Below are 21,332 nucleotides of genomic sequence, written 5' to 3' on the forward strand. Positions count from 1 at the left end.
TAATGGTTTCCGTAATCATTTACTTTTTTCGAGTAATGGGCACAAGTCTGCCAGCAGGAAGGGCCCGGAGGCCAAAGTTGGAGACGCTCACGCAACTGATTTCGCATTTCCAGGGCGCTGAAACTACGCATGACCCACATGTTTTTCTCTCACACAATCAAGCTGGAAACAAAGGTTCGTATCATTTGAATTGTTCTCGGAAGGGTCCATTCAAGTTCTGCAGGGCTTCGTACTCTACCAACCACAGAACAGTAGATATCACTGACCATTTAGCCCATTGAATGAACGAGATAAGACTATCTCGCGCACTTTGCAGGCGATATAAGTGTCGCATCCCGCATTCGTTCTGCATCCTGGTAACCGAGGCAATGTCTTTTCGGGTTCTTGCATTCTCTGCAGTTCTTTGCTGTGTCCTGGCACAGAGAGTGCCCAGGCCGCAGTTAGACGAACACTGGGAAATCTACAAGGACATCCACAACAAGAAATATGTACCAGGAGAAGAACAAGTCCGAAGACTCATCTGGGAAGACAACTTGGACTTCATCCAGAGGCACAACCTAGAGTATGACCTGGGGCTTCGGACGCACACGGTGGCAGTCAACAGTTTTGCTGATTTGGTGAGGGTTCGTAGGGCTTTCGGTAGAGACAACGGGGAGTGAAACGCTGTTACGAAAGCTCTTGATGCAATTGGAATTATTGAAGACGTAACCAGTTGCATGTAAGTGGTTCAGAGGCAACCATATAAGGACCACCATTGCATAACGTGAGAAATAAGAAGCTAGAAACTAATATATATGTTATCGCTCTTCTAAGCGAGCCCTCAAGCAATGCCTCCATGTATTCAGGTGCTTTGACATATTGACCCACCATGCGGTATCGGAAGAATCTCTGACGATTTCCTTAGGATTTATTTAATACTCGCCAAAATATTTCTCTCGGGGTACGCGTTCTGCCTCGTGTGTCGACAAGTGAAGCAGCACAACGGGACGCACCAAGAAGCTTCTAGCTTGCGCACTGGAATAGCTGCCTCCGACGTATTTGTGTGTACGTGGTGGTGGTGGTATGGAGGGGGGATTTTTTAGGCCGGAGCACAAGATCGACAAGATGGAGAGGCGGCCGATACACGGGAGCGCATTATTTATTGACCTTTCAGAAGCTATTAATGCCAACTACGTACGTCAGAAGACGCGGTGCATGCAGCTCTGTTGAGCAAGCTAATAAACGTGACACTTAAAATAACGCGTCCTTCATGATTCTTATTTGTTGCAGACATCGGAGGAGTACCGCCAGCTTTACCTCGGCTACCGTCCGAACCAGAGAAAGAAGTCTGCACTGGGTGTACACAAAAAAGCTTCATTGTACGACGTTCCGGACGAGGTCGACTGGCGTAAAGAAGGCTATGTAACTCCCGTGAAAAATCAGGTACGTCATTTTCAAGAGTTCTGCTGTTCTTTCTTCGTCTCTTTCTCTTCAAAGTAATTCACTGGAGGACTCACAAAACGCGAGAAGGAAAGTAAATTTCTTATTACCGATGTGCACTGAACTGCACTAAGGCACAATAATAGGACGTTCCTAAATGAGCGAAGTTTACAGCGAGGGCTGCAAATCGACGCGAGGACGAGGCATGGCTACCTCTGCTATGGCTTAGCGACATCGCGTCCGGAGCTTCTGTTCCCAAAGGTGTACTCACGAGAAACGCTGGAGCAGAAGACTGCATTCATATAATGTTGTCCAAAATGTGTAGATTTATTTATTTATTTATTTATTTATTTATTGGAAAATACCCTGCAGCGCCGGGGGGCATTGGAGCAGGGGAATGGGGACGTACATCACGAAAAAAAAAAGGAATACAGAAATCGTGGACAGAATGAAGAGAACACACTAACCCCGCATGGATCTCAATTTAGATAAAAAGACAAAGCCGTTTTGGGCAGACACAACTTCACGCGGCAGTAAATTCCATAGTGGGATTGTCTCACAGAAGAAGGACTGTTTAAAGACAGATGTGTCAAACCGGTACAGCTCTATCTTTTTGGAGTGATCAACCCTCGATGACATGAAAACAGGTGAACGGAGGAACATAATTGCATTGAGGCCAGTGTCACCACTGTGAGTGTCAAACATTAATTTAAGCCGGCAGTGCTTCCTACGTAGCTCTAATGACTCCCAGCCTAATGCTTTAACCAACTCAGAGGAACGAGTCTCCATGGAATAGTTGCCCGTAACAAATCTAGCGGCTATATTCTGTACACACTCAATTCTTTTACGCAGATACTCTTGGTGCGGGTCCCACACAGCAGAAGCATATTCTAAAATAGGAAGAACGTATGCTTTATAAACTGTTTCCCTTACTGTTGGTGGAGTATTTTTAAAGTTCCGCCGGATAAAAAAAACAACGTACGGCTGACCTTGGAAACAACTTGGTTAACCTGTCCCTCCCAGTGCAAATTTGACTGAAACGTAACACCCAGATACTTGTACTCACTGGTTGCAGAAATGGGGGTACATCCTAACGTAAGTATGTGAAATTGAGCGATGGGGGCGGTTAAAGTGCATTACATTACATTTTGATGCATTCAGTGCCATCTCCCACCTATCACACCACTCGCAAAAGCGGTCATGGTCACTTTGAAGGATTCTTCTGTCATTCCCGTCCCTAATTTTACGATATACGATGCAATCGTCTGCAAACAGCCGAATATTGGATTCAATGTTACTCGTTATGTCATTAATGTATATTAAAAAAAGTAAAGGGCCTAACACTGACCCTTGTGGTACCCTTGACGTAACACGAGACCAACGAGAAGAAGCACTATTGACAACGACGCGCTGCATCCTGTTAGTGATGTAATTTCTTAACTACCTGAGCACCAATGGGTCCAGACCTAACTTTTCTAATTTATGGTACAACAGGGTATAGGGCACGGTGTCGAAGGCTTTACGGAAGTCCAAGAACACACAATCTGTTTGAAAGCCCTCGTCCCACGCCTGGGTGACGTCATTATGAAAACAAACCAATTGAGTAACACATGAGCATCCCGGTCGAAAGCCATGTTGAGCTGGTGACAAAAAATTGTTGGCACTTAAGTGTTTAGCAATATTTGAATAGATAATATGCTCAAGAACCTTTGGTGCGATACACAAGAGTGACACTGGCCTGTAAGCGACAAGGCGCTTATCTCCCGCTTTAAACACGGGCACAACATAAGCACACTTCCACTCATCAGGGAGCAAAGATGTTGATAAAGATAAGTCAAACAAAAAGTACAAATAAACAGCAAAGATGGAGCTACAGCGCTGCAACACAAATGCAGGGATCACGTCAGGACCGCAACTTTTTTTGACAGCCAGATCATTCAGCAACTTCTCAATACCGTTTATACTAAATTCAATTGGAGGCATAGGTGACAAAACATGCACTTGAAAATCAGGTTTTGCGCGTTGACTGTTGGAAACAGTAAAAACAGATTGAAAGTAGCTATTGAACGCGTTGGCTTTATCAGTTCCATTAGTTAAACTGGAATTGTTTAACATGATGTCACCGATTCCAACTTGTGTTTTGTTAAGACTCCTAATATGTTTCCACAGCTCCTTACTATCTCCAACACGATCATTTAATGCTTGAAAGTAGTTACGTTTAGCTTGTTTGAGTTGACATTTTAAATCCCGGGAGACTAAGGACAACTTAGCCTTAACTATGGTGCTTTTATCAGCCCTATACCTGGAGAATAAACGAGCCCTTTTACGTGTCAGCCTTCTGATTGACGACGTTATGTATGGCTTGCTACACTTCTTTCACTTGCTTCACTTTTGTGCTTGATATGGTATACTCTCCATTATCGCAATTACTAGCCGTATTACATTTCTATGTGCCAGCATGCGCGTATGTTTTCGTTTTCTTTTTCTTGACCGCCATCTTGCATGCGTGAGCGAATATACCAAGGGGCCGCAGATATAAGCGAGATCGTGATTTCACGCTCACACTGTGGCTCGCTAGTTTGGGAATACTCGAGCGAGTGCGATACAAAAGTGATATTCTGACGCCCGCGCGTGTCATAGTGAGTTGTTTGGGAACGTAGCATAAGAACGTTGAGAGGACATCACAGAAAATGTCGTGGCCATTAGCATGACAATTGCAGGATCGCTGTATGGGCGCGACATTGGTCAGCCGGCCAGCCGGTAAGTATATTCATGGATCTAATTCTGCCTGAACAGAAAAAGAACTTGCAGTTCTCAATAGATCATCGAGTAAAGTCGTTTTTCTCTCTCTCTCTCTCTCTCTCTCTCTCTCTCGTTCGTCTGGAAATGGAAAGTCGTTGCTACACGCTTTACACGTTCCGCATCACACATGATTCTTGCTTAGCTCCGTCGCATTTCTGTGTGTGTGATGGAGCGTGAACATCTGACATCTTGAACATATAATTGTCTTCACCATAACGGAGCTTCTTGACGATGGACTCGAGCCTTCTGTTAAAATGTGGCAGTTAATGAAAAGGCTCCAGTAGTGGCGTAAAAGTGCGTGTCTCCATGCCACTAGTCCTTCATGACTGTGGCCGCGGTGGACGAATGAATGTTGTGTTTTGCTTAGGGTCGTGTGCAGATAATCTTCGCTCCTTGCAATCATTGGATCTCAGTTTCATTGATGGGTGCGCTATAAGCATCATGGCAGCCCCGAGTTGAAACTGGGCTTCACGCAACTTGCAACTGTAGCTGTTTACTTATTCAGTAACTGGCTATAGCGTAACGGGTTACTTTTCGAGGGAGGTAACTATAGCAACAGCAACTACACCAGTTTCGTTGAAAACAGCTGTAAAACTTAAATGGCGTACAGTTGCTCATGCAGTGGATTGATTTGATTGATTGATTTTAAAAGAAAAAAATGGAGATGGTAGTCTCGAGCCACACGGGACTGGCTACTCCAGGACGCGTTATTAATAAAAACAGTGGAATATATTCCCGATGTGTAGATTTCCAAAGGTTGTTTCGCAGTCCTTCAGAATAATACTGGGCGGGGCGATACTCTACACCAGAGCTGGTGGTGGTGTGGGGAATGAAATAATGAGTCCCTTCACAGTAAGCATCGAAGTCCTATGGCATCCAGAAAGGTGAAGCGAGCGCTGAGGGCACAGCGTTGGAGGGCTGGCTCGTTACGTGGCAGAAAATGTCTGAATTGTAAATTGTGCTCCTTTCCGGTGCGGTTATCAGATAAAGGTGTGAGGTAATGGTAGCAGCAATTTCAAGTTTCCCTTTACTAGCTAAATGTGGTAAGCCACATTTAGCTACGTAAAGTAGACATTAGAATGCTCCGCTCTTGTCATTAACAGCAAATCTAACTGAATTTTTCTAAATGTTCTCTAGCTTGTTAATTGCTTCTTGTGCATGTGGGCCCCAACCGATATCAGCATACTCTAAAGTTGAGCGTACATACGTTTTGTAAGCTTTAGTTGTGGATGATGCATGTTTTAAATTACGCCTGATTAAGAAACCCGGAGAGTGCGTTTCGGGAAGGTTGGTACTGTGGGCAATGAAGAAGAGTGTGCTCTAGATCCTCTACAGCACCGCAGTGACAGGAGCTGGGGAAGTCAACTTGTCTGAAGCGATAACGCCACTGAGCTGTAAAAGCCACATGGAGTCGCATTCGATGAACTACCGTAATTTCACGCGTATAAGCCGCACCGCAGGTAATCCGCAGGACGCGTTTTTTTGGGACGTTTTGAAAATTTTCTGGCAGATAAGCCGCACCCGCAGATAAGCCGCGGGGCAGTACGAGACGACTGATTTGTGCGACAAAGGAGACCATAGAGAAGGCCATAAACCCTGTGGTCCATACTCCGGGATCGGCACAGTGTACAACAGAGGAGATCAGTTCTGGAGTTCTACCAAGATCGGATTGTGCCCTTGTCGGGTGTTTTTCGTGGACAGATGGGTCAGTGATCTTCCAGAAGACGTGAATCACTGTCACCACTTCCCTTAAAGCTGCTTGGGGGAATGCACCAGGAAGATCAATCTACTCGAATGTGGACCCGTCCCTGTTACGCACTGTTCGTGCATCGGCAGGGCAGTGCTGTTCCAGAGACACTGTCGGCCCTTTCGTTAAAATCGGCGTATGGGGAAAATAACAGGAAAAAATAGTCATCAGATAAGCCGCACCGGTGGATAAGCCGCAGGGCGCCCGTGAGAAAAAAAAAATCGCGCATAAGCCGCGGCTAATACGCGTGAAAATACGGTACATGCATCATCTTGACGACAGGTGTTTCGCGTCATGCGGAAAGCGAGCGTTGGATAAACTCTGCTCAGCATACCGATATTACTATTATACTAATGTTAATACTTGCAGGCGGTTTAATAATATTACCTTCGAAAAACAATCACAGCGTATGTGCAACAAGCATATGATGTATCTGCGGCTGCCCGCCGCATCAGCTGAAATAAAATAGAGAGTCGCATTCACCCAGACGTTGATACTAAATGATAATTATAAATTAACGAAATATCGAAGCAGAGGTGTGCAAGAAGCAGCTGTTCTTCCAGTAGAAGAACAGCGTCTGTTCGAAATGTCGGTGACTTTCGGCCTAAATCTTCCGATTCAATCTGCCATCAAAGGATAGCTGAATATTCCACTGTATAGTGTAACTAAGTCACTCAAGATCGGTAACTGTAACAAAAAAAATTAACTGTCTCAGTTATGTTTTCTCAAGCCAGTTCTCACTTCGCTGCTCCATCACTCCAAAAAATATAACTCCGTTTTGGGTGTAATTTGACGATACCCTAACTGACTCCCTTTTTGGTGTATATATACACCTTGTGGCAAAAGTACACCCCTCAGAAAGGGTGTTGTCTGAACACCTTTTTTGGTGTAATCTAGCGGTACCCTGACTGTGACTCCCTTTTTGGTGTATGTCTACACCCCCAGGCGAGACAACACCCTTCAGTAAGGGTGTTATGCCGAGGGCAACAGAAACACAACGGTTAAAATAACAGCCATATTCTTTATTTGGATTACCTACTATACACTGCATGCACTGCAATAAGAATTACATAATCACCGCACAATACAAAACATAAAAGTGTCCACCGACGTGTCGACTAAGATGAATGTATTACGATGAGACCAAGAGAAGTCCTGCCTCTGTAGTGAAAGAAAAAAAAGAACTGTGAAATGCCTTAATCAAATTAAGGGCGAACCACAAATTACATGACAGTTACGCAGATGGCTGAGGCTAGAGAAGAATTAAGAGTATACACAAACACAGCCCTCGTCAACGTGCAAGCAGCTCAAGATAGAAAGTAAAGCAATCGATAAATGATGATTGAATTTTATTGGCGCAAAAGCTACTCAAGCTATAATACGCCAAAATCATGGTAATATTGTGACTATAGTTAAAAATCAGACGATTATACTAAAACAACGTAAAAATTAAGAAGCACACAATCATAATGTAGTTAAAAGACCAATGTCCCTACAAAGCTGCAATCGGTAAATGGTCAGCGAAGTGTCGGTAGCGAGACCCGAACCCATACCTTTCTGATTTCTGGTCAAGTGTATTACCAATTACACCATGCTGACATCGCCAACACACAAACTTGCCAGGGCCTTGTTCAGAAGACGCGCACAGCCATTGACTCAGCACATCTGACCGGAAATCAGAGGGTTGTGGCCTTGAGGTTTCATTGCCCGCTACATCTTGCCACTTGAGTTGTTGACACTTGCCAGCTGCTTTACTTGCTACCACAAATTGCACCAACTTCGTTTGTTACGTATACCCCTTGACTTTGCCTAACGGCCACATGTGACCATTACAACGCGACGCACACTGTTCTCTGATCTAATCCGTGCATTCCACTTAAGGTTCAAACACAATCTCAAAATGCCCGCTTCAAAGGCACCTCAATCAACCAAACAAGCAGACAAGACAAAATACACCGACAACACTTACCAAACAGCACGCTGCAGCGAGACGCTCGGACAAGCTACTCGATCCGATGGGCACGGCGCATCTATTGCTTGCATCCGTTCGAGACCCGGAACCATAATCCTTTCAGTGCATACTAAACTCAGATGGTCATATGACCTGTAGTTCACCAAACGACCTCCCCAAAGAACACGTACCACCAGAGGTGGCCACCCTCACGAGGGCGTGCGAGGGTGAGGGTTTCCTCACCCTCACCTCACGATATTTGAGGTGAGGTGAGGGCCAATTTTTCTGGTGATGTTTGAGGTGAGGTGAGGTGAGGAAATTTTTCAAAAAAATTTGAGGAGAGGTGAGGAAAACCTTTTTAAAAAATTTTGAGGTGAGGTGAAGTGAGGAAAATCTTTTTTAAAAAAATTGAGGTGAGGTGAGGAAATTTTCAATTTTTTTAGGTGAGGTGAGGAAAGATTTCAAAAACATTTTAAGGTGAGGTGAGGAAAACTATGGGAAAATTTTTTGAGGGGAGGCGAGGAAGAATTTATGAACGCGCACTTGATGAAAACTTTTCCCGCGCGTACACGGGATATCTTTCCTTCTTTCCGCAGCTTCTGTCTCTCATCTGGGCGGGGACTCGCCTCCTCTCTCGCCGCTGATCTGACGCCCGACTTTGCGCGTCATTCGCATACCCGCAACTGAACCTCAATTTCCGCGCAACTTTTACGGGTATAACAATCGTTCCACGGAGCGTTTTCTATGATTGACTAGGCCAAATTCTCCAGCAAGAAGAAAAAAAGAATAACGTTACATTGACTAAGCAATTTCATGAGTTCAATTTCGAAAATGTATTTCAATGGCAAATTGATGAAACTATTTCTATTTGGTGACAAGCTAAATGTCCAGAAGAAATTTGTTTACCCCATATTTCTCCGTTGAGCCGTTTCCTTATAATGGTCAAATGACACGTTTCGTGCCGCACCCTGTATGCACTCACGCTTGAGGTATATGCATTTACATTGGCAGTCACTCAAAGCCAACGCGCATCGAATACACAATCTTCACATCGAATACACAAATAGCTTTTAAAAATTGAGGTGAAGTGATGTGAGGAAAATTTCGAAAAAAATTGAGCTGGGGTGAGGTGAGGAAAAATTTTCAAAAAATTTTTGAGGTGAGGTGAGGAAAATTTTCAAAAAAATTTTGAGGTGAGGTGAGGAAAAATTTTCTCCCACAAAATTGAGGTGAGGGTGAGGCTAGTGAGGACAAACGCCCACCTCTGCGTACCACAACTAACTCCAACCGCCATAGCAGGAGAACACAAGAGTAAACAGCACACTGTTGCCAGACTTGTCGTAGCGAAGCATTAGAAATTTGATGGCCACTACACCTTTTTCACACGAATTCTCGAAATTACACCTTGCAGAGTGGAGATACACATAATGCACCCATTTCAGACCAAAAATAGGGTGTATTCTTTTTGTTGGGGGTGTAATAAGGGAGTAAAGCAATTGATACACCCCAAATACACCCCAATTACACCTAAAAAGGAGTTTTATTTTTTAGAGTACATAGTAACTTAACGATGATTGGACTATTGCTTGTAATTGGGTATCGCGCCCACCATCCTGACATCGTACTAATTTCCACAAGGACCAGTAAGTTATTCGCTTTCTTCGTAAAGTCAACGTTCATCAGCAGCACGATCGGCTTCATCCAGGACTCGCAACCTCATTGAAAAAGGAACACATAAAAAGAAAGAAAAAAAGAGTTCACTCGATGAACATCATTGAAAATATACGACAATACATCCCATATTATGATACGGTATGGCCTCTCAGCATTACAGACTTTCTAGACGCATTGTCAAATCCAGCTTACCAACGGCCTGCAGTAAGGTCGTTGCTAATAGGCGATTTCAGATATTGCCCTTGTGCTCCGCACGGGGGCCCTCCGTCGCCCAAGTCACGCGCATCGCGCAATGCGTCGTGGGAAATGGTTTGCATTCGTGCTCGTCTGCCTGTTGCTTGAAGGTGCGGGAGGTGAAGGAGAGAGAAAACCGAAACCGTTTGCGCTCTTTTTCTTCTCTGACTCATGAAAACTAAATCCCAACGCGCAGCGGGGCTTTCGCAACACTGCGCTCTCTGGTGGGCCATCCGTGCAATTTTTGAAATCGTCTATTCTGGAAAATGTAGGGCCCTAATCCTCATTATGATATTCATCATTGTACTGTACGGGACACGGTTGTCTAAAATCTCCAGCCCCTGTTGGAGCGATCCCCTATCGGCGATGTCGCGCAAGAACGAACTATACCAACATCCTCCATGAGGAGGTCGCGCTCGACTGCTTGTGTGTCCCAGCCATGTCCCAAACAGTACTTTTTTACCAAAATAACATCAACAGTTGGTTGTAGTGCAGGCTTCTTCTGCAAACTTCTCGTCTCCAGAAATAAATTGTACTTGTCGACGCATTATGCAGGGTAGTTGTGGTTCCTGTTGGGCATTCTCAGCGACTGGAGGTCTCGAAGGGCAGCATTTCCGGAAGACGGGCAAGCTAGTCTCCCTCAGCGAGCAGAACCTGGTGGATTGTGATACGACGTCATCAGGCTGCGACGGAGGAACCCCAGACAGCGCATTTGCATACGTTCAAGAGAATGGTGGAATCGACACGGAAGAGTCATATCCGTACACGTCTGTTACTGGAAGTTGCAAGTACGATCCAAGCCATGTAGGAGCTACTGATGTAGGTTTTCATGACGTCGAATCGGGCAGCGAAGATGCTCTAAAGAGTGCCGTGGCCACAGTGGGGCCAGTCTCTGTAGGTATCGATGCCAGTCATGCCTCCTTCCAATTCTACAGGTAAGTTGCTCATCGTTCAATATTTCAAGTGATGTTCCTGGCTGGGTTGAAGATGTGGCGTGGCATAATGTACCCGCTGCCAAATTTTCCCACTTGTAAGCAGAGAGTCACAGAAAAATTTCCTTCGCTCAAAATTGTTCAAAAACTGTTTCGTGGCATGCGGAAAGCGATCGTTGGATCAATCGTTCTCGGCATAGACGGGGGGAGAATGTCAGAATAGTCCATTGGCCAGGACTCGAGCCAGGGGAGGCACTAGGCGTCGATATATGGGACGACGGCCACCTCTCAGGAGCGCAGTACACGTCAGTCTCCGTGATGACGGATCTGCTTCTGTGGCGCTGTCGGCCTATTCACTCCCCACGACACCACAATGGGCTGGAACCCACTAGCGAACCAGCCTGTGCCCTGCTTCGTAGACAAGGTGGTAAGCCTTTAACACATCCATCACTAGGTGTGCGGATAAGCCTCGCATGCCAGATGCAAGTGCCAGATGGAGTGCAAATTTTGAGTCTGTGACCACAGCCCATTCCCGCGGAGCAAATCAACGATGTGCTGCAGAAAGAAAAGTATGGCATAGAGTTCTGCAGCTGTTGATGACGTTTGACGCGAAAGATGTCGTCCTTGCACTACGCCTTCGGATGCAATAATAAATGCCGACGCGGGCTTTCCATTTGTAGATGCGCTATCTGTATATGCTACTGCAGACGTAGAAAACTGCAGACGGTACGGCAAGAATACCAAATATTACTTAGTTTTAGTGCATCGTAAGAATTCAACGAAAACTATACGATAACAATAATAATTGGGTGTAGATTTGCATGTAAGGTGGGTCAGCTTATTTGATAACAAACAAAGAAAAAGGAAACAACACAAAAAAGAAGTAATCAATTCCAAGCTTAGCAACATGATGTCACTTGCTCCAAAGAAATGGAATGATTGGTTTATGATGATGATGATCTTCTTCTTTCTTCTTTTTTTTTTTTTTTTTGGCGCAAAAGCTACTGTAGGGCTGATTGGTTTGTCATGTTCTCGGAACTGTTATCGTGAACATCTTCAGATGTACTAAATCCAAGGTAAACGTAAACTAGTAGCGAAAGCTAGCCGGAATACCGAGTCAGACTTATGGGCACGGCTATATATCATCACGAGACGCGAGCGATACTGGATGTTGGTAGCAGAGGAACGATCGTCAGAGTAGGCTTGTTTATCCTTGCATCCCTGTATCCGTGCCGTGTGTCCGTGCATCGGAATACGACTTAGCACGCTTTTTGGGTTAAACAGAATGCGCAGTTTACATCATTGAGCTGTAGACCAAGGTTAACAAGCGTTAACAGATGAATGCAATGCATCCCCTGTTGCTGGCCCCGCGAAAAAAGCTTTCGTCATGGCGAAACTAGCCATGCTGTCGGCGTGAGCGCCAGCAGGAAGCAGCTGTGCACCAAAGATGTTTTGCAACGGCCCCATTATGACCAGTCACTGAAGAAATGCAAACGGGTAATCGCTAGGACTTAGCTCATTAGCTCATTGGTAAGCTGCATAGCCAAAGGTAACCCGTACCGGATGGAGTTCAGTTGAGCTGAAATCTTGTGGTGCATCTGCTTTTCGCTTCGCACTGCTTCGTTGCCAATGACAACCGTGCCGCGCAGCATCTGTAACGCATGACAGTGCAACAGCGTGGACAACCAGACACAAGACGCCACAACGATCGGGTACAGCTGTACCTGGCTATCGTTCCTGCCGTCAATAGCGATCGGGAAAACTTCCCGTTTCCGCGCGCTTATCATGCGCTCTCGTGCCATTTTTTTTTTTTTTTTTTTTGCCATTTCACGGACAACTGCAGTCGTGTTAGCCCGAGCACACTCGTACGGCTTTGCATCGTCGGAGGTCAGATCGGGCTCGGATGTGGTATCCACGAATGGTACAAAACGCATGGTGCTGCTTGAGAAACACTGTAGATACCGCTTTCGCTTACACATTGCCGTGCGAAGTTTACGGGCGCACTACGGCAGTGTTATGGTGGTGATGGATCCCCTCGCCGTACACTCTTAAAAATGAACTTCACCACATAGCACGCTCCTAGCCAACCATTATCTCGAATGATACCGTTATCTGCCCTGATTTGTTGAGAACGGGAGGCGTACGCCTTTTTTGTGACACTTATGTTGTTCATAATTGTCACAAAAAAGGCGTACGCCTCCCGTTTTCAACAAATCAGGGGAGATAACGATATCATTCGAGATAATGGTTGGCTAGGAGCGTGCTATGCGGTGAAGTTCATTTTTAAGAGTGTAGTCGGCCGCGCTCGGTTGGGCAACGCCACGACTATCTCAGCAGGGAATCGTGCGTACTGGGCTGACCCCACAAGGAACCGTGCCGACATTGGTCTTAAAGCGCTTAAGGGACCCGCACAGGCACACAGCCAGCGCCCGGATTCGAACCCTGCTCGCCACCCGGTGCATTAGAGCGTAACTCCTCCTGCGCCTGCATGAGCCAATCACCTGCGATTTCAGATTTATGGGCAGATTTGACATCAGATCGGCACTTTATGTTTCATTGCAGTGGCGGCGTTTACAACGAACCTGGCTGCAGCACTGAAAATCTAGACCATGGGGTCCTTGTTGTTGGCTACGGTACAGGGAGTCAAGGCGACTACTGGATAGTCAAGAACAGGTTAGTGACAGCACTTTTTTTTTCTGTTAATGGCAGCTGATACATGACACTCGCGTGCGACGTCACGTGCACTCCAAAAACAGAACTTCACCGCATATCACGCTGTGCGCCAACCATTGCCAAGAATGATTGCTACTGAATGAAGTTATCGCTACTGATTCGAAGAGAGAGGTGGGCGTACGCTTTTACTGGCGATTATCATATATCCAAATTGCCACAAAAATGCGCACGCCCACCTCTCACAGGTTAGTGACATCACGTTTTTTTTTTCTATTCATGGAAGCTGATACGTGACGTTCGCGTGCATCGTCACGCGCTGAATGTTGTATTGGATCCCTTTGACTGGCCGAGAGTTGAAACGTGCGCACCAACGCGTGCAATGTACAGGGTGCGTACACATTGTGACGACGATGACCGCTGGTTCGTTGGTTCTATCGGCAAATTCCTGCCCATACAACATGGTGACGTCCAAGGAATGTCCTGCGAGTATAAGTTTGGGAGATATGCGACTTCCCCAGGATGTCCCAGCATATCACGCGGGGGTCCTCGTGGCATCTCGGTAACTACCAAAAGACGTCCCATAGCTCATCCTTGAAACGTCGCGTGAATTAGCTGATGTCCGAATAAGCAGTTCGTGTCAAAGTTAACTTGAACACCGCTTCGGGGCCTGCGAAGCGGGAAGAGAGCCGCCCCACAGAGCTCCCATAGAGCCAACCCATAGCAGAAAACAACGCCTTCCTAACGATGGTCACCCCTCTCACTGGAGTGAGTTCACCCAAACACATTCCGCAGTTACTTCTTCTAAGCAGCGCCGCTAGGGTCCGCAAGCCGGAACGGCGCTCATGTTAGCTTTGATGGCAGCTGCACATGCTCTACGTTGTTATTCTGGGCGTGCCGCGTGTTTTCCAAAAGCTTTCTTTGTCAGACAACACGAAAATAAGAACCTTGTCCTTTATAAAGTTTTTGCTTTTCAGAGCTGAACACTCAGTGGTTCGTAATGTGAACAATATCATCTGCATACTATACTCTATGAATACGCAGATTGAAGAGCAATGTTCGTTTCTTGTTCCGTTGAAACAATAATTGATATTGATTCGTACATATTTCATCGCTGTGTACATACACGTGCGTGATATCTCAAAAGTACGGTTTTATCGATTTCTCCAGAGTAGGACACCTCAAAACCAGCTCCATTTTCTCGTTCATACTGAAGTGGAGGTCGTTTAATAAGTTCTAAGATAACTAAGGATCAAAGTTACAAGAATATGCACTACTTTTTAAAGCCAGTCGAACAACACCTGTATCAATACACGTAATAGACTCCAGAACAAGTTCTCTAATTCGTCAAGAAAAGAGAAACCCAGACGTTGTTCCTTCCCAATTGAAAGAAAATTGTGGTGCCTTACTGGGGGTTGGCATTGCAACTTGGGGCACGCACATAGGGGACCGCTATCAGGGACCCGCTCCGATGAAGAATGCGCCAGTGCCGAGATCCGTAACCATATGTCCCAAGCTGTACCGAGGTAAATGCAGACACAGCGCCCTCCTATTATCACTCCCGAATTACATTGACTGAGACGGGGCTAGTGCTTTGGCCTGCGAATGTTCAGAAAGTGTCCCATTGGTGGAACAATGTCAGGTGCGGAGAGGCGAAATATTTGCTCGGGTGGGCCGTGGAATACACATTAAAGTGGAATACCATTAAAGGGGTTGAGAAATCACATGGACGGAATTTTGTCTCGCCAGGCTCTGTACACCTAACTCCACGCACTTCATGCGCTAAGTCCCACTTCACATATCCTATTATTTTTATGCGACCGCGTTTTAAAAATCTCATACTTTCAATGTCTCCGCCGACCGTGGTGCTGAGCGGTATCGAGAAGCTCCACGAAAGAGGCGGGAAGTGACGCCTTGACCGGTTGCTCTATGGCTCTACGTCATAGGGCTTCCGTTACGAGAAGTTCGCCGAGTCGTGTCACAGGGTTCACCGCCCTTCCCTGTTTACAGGCATCTCCATGAGGACGGGAGATTAAGCACTTGCGTTGCGTGTTAGGTGCTACCTCATACCGAGATCGGACGGGGAGGAGGGGAGCCAAGAGTGAAAGGATCTCCTCATATTCAAAGTGCCATAGCTCCGTGACGCGGGAGATGCAGCGTGAGGGGGTTCCGACAGAGATGTTTGGTGCCCATAAATCTACATTTCCACAACGACTTCGTGCTATATTCGTGATTTGATTCACAACCACTTTAACCAAACCTCGATCGTTAACACAAACTGTACGAGAGGCATAATTTGCTTTCTCAATGCAATTCGCCTTTGCGCCATCGGAAGGCGGCCACCATAAACGATCGCGAAACCAAAATAAGTCATACGCTCTATTATTTTAAAGTGGCCAACCAAAAATTGACTGATATGTGACCTGTGCGTCATTGATCCTATCGATTTCGTAGAGCTTGATTTCGATCTAGTAAAACTCCCTTTTACTATAAGTTAGTGTTTCCTTGCATCACTGAGTTGAAATACGTGACGTGACATTTACCGTGTATTCACACGAGCGACATTACCCCAGGGGCGGAAGATGCGAAAAGCGTCATAGCTTTCTGCTGTTACGTCAGCACGAGCGCTCAACATCGTGTCTTCACCTACACTTCTAACCGTGGGGAATATCCTGCTACACAGCCACAAGATATTCCGTAGCAGACGACAGGAAAGCCCGCTAACGGTGTCGTCTGCTAAATCCGCAGCATTGCCACTCCCGATATTCAGCACCGTGTGAATACTCAACATAACACGGGACGGAACTTCGTCTCTGCAAGCAGTGATTTCGCTTTTTCTTCCACTAGAATATTCCATGAGGATGTCGCTCGTGTGAATACACGGTTAACAGGATGGATGCTAATGTACTTGACATCTTTCTTTTTCTTTTACACAGCTGGGGAGAAGAATGGGGAGACCACGGCTACATTCTCATGAGCAGAAACCATGACAACCAATGCGGCATCGCAACCCAAGCATCTTATCCCCTTGTTTAGTGAAATAAAGACTGATTTCACAGTAGCAGGATTGCACGTAACAGTTGACATATACCGATAAGTTACTTTTGTTCCCGTATGTCTAATTTCCTTGAAACGGAAAGAATGAACTGTCCGCGCATGCACCAGTGGGTCTTGCGTGTCAGGCAGACCAAAAGAATAGCGCCTGCAACTTGGCATTATAACAGGGTATTCAAAACCGTACGTCTTCCAACTATATTTCGTCATGCTTGGGTCCCCAAAGGCCAGGATTGTCTCCTAGACCGGAACGGCTCGAACGTGCCAGCTGGGTGTCTGTTATATTCCCCTAAGCCTGGGGAGCTAAACAAAGGACAAACACGAATGAGTGTGGTCTCGTCCGTCTGTGTTTGTTCATTCTCCATATGTTCCACGACTAAAGGAATGGTTACTTACAAGAAACCTACATCAGCTCGCTTGTATTTTATTTCTTTGCACAAGCTAGGTTTCCGAACCAGCTCAGCCAAGTCAGTGCCGGATGGTCGGTCTTGCGCGCATGAGTACACGTGTAGTTACCGCTCCTTAACATGTTCCTGTTGTACCGTACGGCTGCCTTTCTTGCACCTACATAACAACAGGTTACGGGTCCTGTTGTGATTGATCACGTGGTCTTTCCGGCCGTGAAGGACAGTTGACCACAGCGTATGCGTAGTATTCACATTCAGACGAAATGGTTGAGGTGAGGGAGAAAGTTGCAAACGACAGACGGACTGCGAAGAGGAAGGTTCCCGGATACCGTTTCTTTCTCTTTTTTTGTATAAGGTTGTTAATGGCAGAGAAGTACAGGAGGCGCTGGTGCTGCTACAGCTACAGGTGGTTGCGGATAAAGTCCACGAATACTAAGAGTAACGACAACTCTTTCTTCCCTCACCCCCCACACACGCTTCTCTCCCTTCGCCCCGACAGTGGCACCCCCTGGACTGCTGCACCGGAGCAAGCGACAGCTGTGTTATAGCCATATACAGGCAAGCAGATCATTACTGTTTGCCAGTGTTGTACGTATCGCCGTTACAAGTAACGCCGTTACAGTAATCGATACTTTTTCGGTATCGGATCGCGATACTTTCTTAAGTCGGTATCGGAAAAGTATTTCCGTTACAAATTTATCGTAACGTATCGTTACCGATACCGATACCTTTTAGTGCCCCACCCTTTCTTCACCGACCATATTTCTTACTCTTATTCATTGTCACTGGTCCGCCTAGCCCTCGACAAGAAGCTTGTGGACACGACTACGTGCTCCGTAACCGGAATTATGAAATTATACCAAACAGGTGTTCACCGTTTTTTTTTTCTTTTGAAACTCAAGGAAATAACAACGCTGTGTTCAACAAAAGTTGATGCCAACGAACAGAGGCCAAGATTTTGACAGTGTGCTCTGGATTCCACTGCTAAGCTGTCGTGTCGCACTGATTCACGCTCACATATACTGTGGCACTGTTAACTACGGATAGGATTCCGGGGTCATTGGACTCCATCGTATGTGTGGGACTGACACTATAACGTAATTGTCACACTGGCCTTTGTCAGCTGCCGGAGAGACCACGGCTTGCAATGATGGCAGAAGACGATTTCAAAAACCAGCTATTGATAAAAGTCAAGCAAAACGTTTCCGAGCTACATATGAAATATGCTGTCTTTTCACTGCGTATCGATATTTCCATGTTGCGCCATCTCCGTATTTCAAAGAAAAGCATCGCACGAAGTATCTCGTTACTTTTTTTAGTAACGGTAGCGGCACTCCGTTACTGTGAAAAAGAAATATCGATATCGGTATTTCGATACTTTTTACTCAAGTAACGAGTATCGGTATCGCGATACCATATTTCGGTAACGGGTACAACACTGCTGTTTGCCTTGTTTGCGCGTTCTGGATATGTCTTCACCGAATGACCTCGTGAAATTTAGTCCCGCTATGAAAACCATGGGAGGATAACGGACGTATTTTCGTTACCGTTTCAATTTTCGTTAATGTTATATTTTCGTTTTTATTTATATATTTTAATTTTGTTTCTGTAACGTTACCGTTTCCGGTAATGGAAGCGCTGTTACAGAGCTGCGGGAGGACAGCCCGTTCGACTCTGTCACCACCCTATTTTGCGCAAGTGCTGCTTCGGCGTCACGCGTACATACTACACAAGTAATTTTACGTCGGTGGTATGCTCACATCTTGCAAGATTGGAAAGAAGTGTAGAAACTTGTCCTCAGTCAGACTTCTGTCTTACCTCACTCAGAGTCCAGCAACCCAAGATGGGCGTAACCTTCATCCAATGTCGCGTTCATAGGTGGGCCCTCTCAGGAGTAAACAATATTGCCATAGCCACGGTGAAATAAAGGAAGTAACAAATAAAAAAAAATATGCTGTCATCATCGTGCTACGGTGGATTGGGTATGTTGTGTAAGTCATGTCATGATGTCATGTTGGTAGGTAATGTCACCAGTAGGTAAGCAAATTACGCACCCTCGATATCCAATGTGCTTTGTTTTCATGCTGTCGTGTAGTATTAAGAGCATTGCCGGGAATGTAGTCATGATACAAATACAATGTATACAATGAATACAAAAACAAAATGAAAAGTCACTCCGATGTCATCGCACAACAGTAATAGCCATTACCCGAATTCAATACCAGCAGACGATAATTTTCGTTTCCGTTTCCGGTAATAAACGTCCGGAGGACAGTGGTATGCGTTGTTTCCGTTATCGTTGCCATCTCCCATTTCGGTAATACAATACCGCTTCTGTTTCCTTTATCATTACCGTCACCCTTCCCTGATGAAAACTGAAGTGTCAAGAGAACAGTAATTAAGCAAACGCGTGAAATAAAGCGCTCACTTGTTTGTGGCAATGAGCAGATACATTGTAGTGAGGCATCACACGCATTGTAGGTGATGACCGCTGGGCGGATAATTCATCAATTTTTACAAACTCCTCATTGAAAAATACGGTTGATAGGACGCTCTTTACCCCTTTGCTTGTTCTATTTTGCTTCTTAGTTTGTCGTTTCAGAAAGCATATACTCTGAAAAATAAAACGTGTCTTTCCCTGTGTAGGGAGGGACCTATCGATGGCATAAGAATAGATGTAGGAGTAGCTGTCGTAGGACACTGCTTAAGTAAGTTAGGTTGTGCTTTATTCAAGCTCAGATAAGCCATACTTTGGGTTAATTCGAACTATCACGGAATTTTGTACGGCCTGCTATGTTTTTAAGGTATCGAAAAGCCACCCTTGCAGAAAATGGAGGAAAGGAAAGGTACAAGGCCCGACTCGTAGCTAAATGATTCACGCAAGAGCAAGGAATTGACTATGTTGAGACGTTCTGGCCGTTTTAAAGCGGACCAGTCTACGAACGCTGCTTTTTTTTTTAATTCCGTGTCAGCGCCGCGAAGCAACTGTGGCTATGAGAGGCGTACAGACGTGGACAGATGGAGAGAGGAAAGCAGGAAAGAGTGGGGGACAGGTGGGTCAGTATGCGCCCTGGGCGGACTTCAGGGGGAACCGTGGCGACCTTCGTCAGGAAAGTCTTCGGAAAACCCAGGGAAAACCTCGGGTAGCACAGCTGGTGACAGGATTCGAAACCGTGTCACGTCTCAGTCTCGGTGTGGAAAGCGATCATCCTGACCACAATGCCACGGGAGCTGGTAAACACTGCTTGCGATCACCAACGAAGAAGATATGGTAATGAGACAGCTGGATGAAAAAACGGCACATCTCCACGGAGAACTTGAAGAAGTGGTGCACATGCAGTTACCGCCAGGCACTGACCCGGAACAAAGGCAACGGGAGGTATGTAGACTCAGCAAGTCTATATACGGGCTTAAAAAAGCAGGTCTGACTTGGTACAGAACCTTAGACAGCATACGATATCTGCCGGCTACAGACGTCTCGAGACGGACAGGCTTGTCTACATTCAACAAAAGTACGGCAAAAAAAAAATCATCCTCGGAATTTATGTGGATGACATGCTACTCTTAGCAAGTAGCAAGAAGTCCATGAGGAGGACTTTGAAATTTCTGGAAGCAAAGGTGGATCTGCAAAACTTATGAGAGTCGAATCGGATCTTCGGAATTGAAGTCGAGAGGAACAAGAAATAAACAACATCAACAACTTTATTTTCACTTTGGAGAGGTTCATCGCCAGGGGCGATACTCTACCCCTTTGCTGGTGAAGATGTGGAGAAAAAAATAACGAACCCCTTCACAGTAACGATCGAAGTCCGATGGTGTCCAGAAATGTCAAAAGAGCTTTGAGCGCAGAGCGTTGCTGGGCTGGATTGGGCCTGGGACCAAGCAATTTCGATAGGGAGAACGGGCGAGAGTGCAGCTGACGAAGAGACTCGAAGAGTGCGGTTCGGGAAGGTTGGTAGTGAGGGCAATGAAGAAGAATATGCTCCAGATCCTCAAGAGCACCACAGTGGCCGCAGGTAGGAGAGTCAACTTGTCTCAAGTGGTAACGCCACTGAGCTGTAAAGGCCACATCGAGGCGCATTCGGTGGATTAATGCAGCATGTTACGGATTTCATGTTAACTTCGTCGTTGAAGGGATAGAAATAGAGGACGAGGAGGAGGAAGTTTGGGGTTTTCTGGAGGGGTATAAGCGTGGTAAACTGTGATTGGAGGAGGACTTGTTGTCTGTATTTCGTGATGGAATGATGTTCGAAAGACGATAAAGTGGGTTCCTGCGGTCACCTGTTTTTCGACTCCGGTTCTTGGAGATTCTGGCGAATACAATTTTCTACATGGTGCCGAAACCCGGGACCTTGCTCTGGGACTAACGACTGGGATCGACTCGAGAACCCGTGGACCCGGAGATATTGGACGCATTGAAGACTATCGTCGTCGGACAAAGA

The 21,332-nt window shown here is 45.9% G+C and overlaps 1 protein-coding gene across 1 annotated transcript; it reads left to right on the forward strand.

Annotated features, from left to right (window-relative positions):
* The first annotated feature begins 333 nt into the window (after positions 1-333).
* Positions 334-16,490, forward strand: LOC135400236 (procathepsin L-like). The gene is made up of 5 exons (XM_064632010.1): positions 334-617; positions 1,270-1,422; positions 10,383-10,762; positions 13,322-13,432; positions 16,366-16,490. Exons 1-5 carry the CDS (start codon positions 369-371, stop codon positions 16,463-16,465), a joined length of 993 nt encoding a protein of 330 aa, XP_064488080.1. The 5' UTR covers positions 334-368; the 3' UTR covers positions 16,466-16,490.
* The last annotated feature ends 4,842 nt before the right edge of the window (positions 16,491-21,332 follow it).

The sequence above is a fragment of the Ornithodoros turicata genome, chromosome 7, assembly GCF_037126465.1.
Source record: "Ornithodoros turicata isolate Travis chromosome 7, ASM3712646v1, whole genome shotgun sequence".
Lineage (NCBI taxonomy): Eukaryota > Metazoa > Arthropoda > Arachnida > Ixodida > Argasidae > Ornithodoros > Ornithodoros turicata.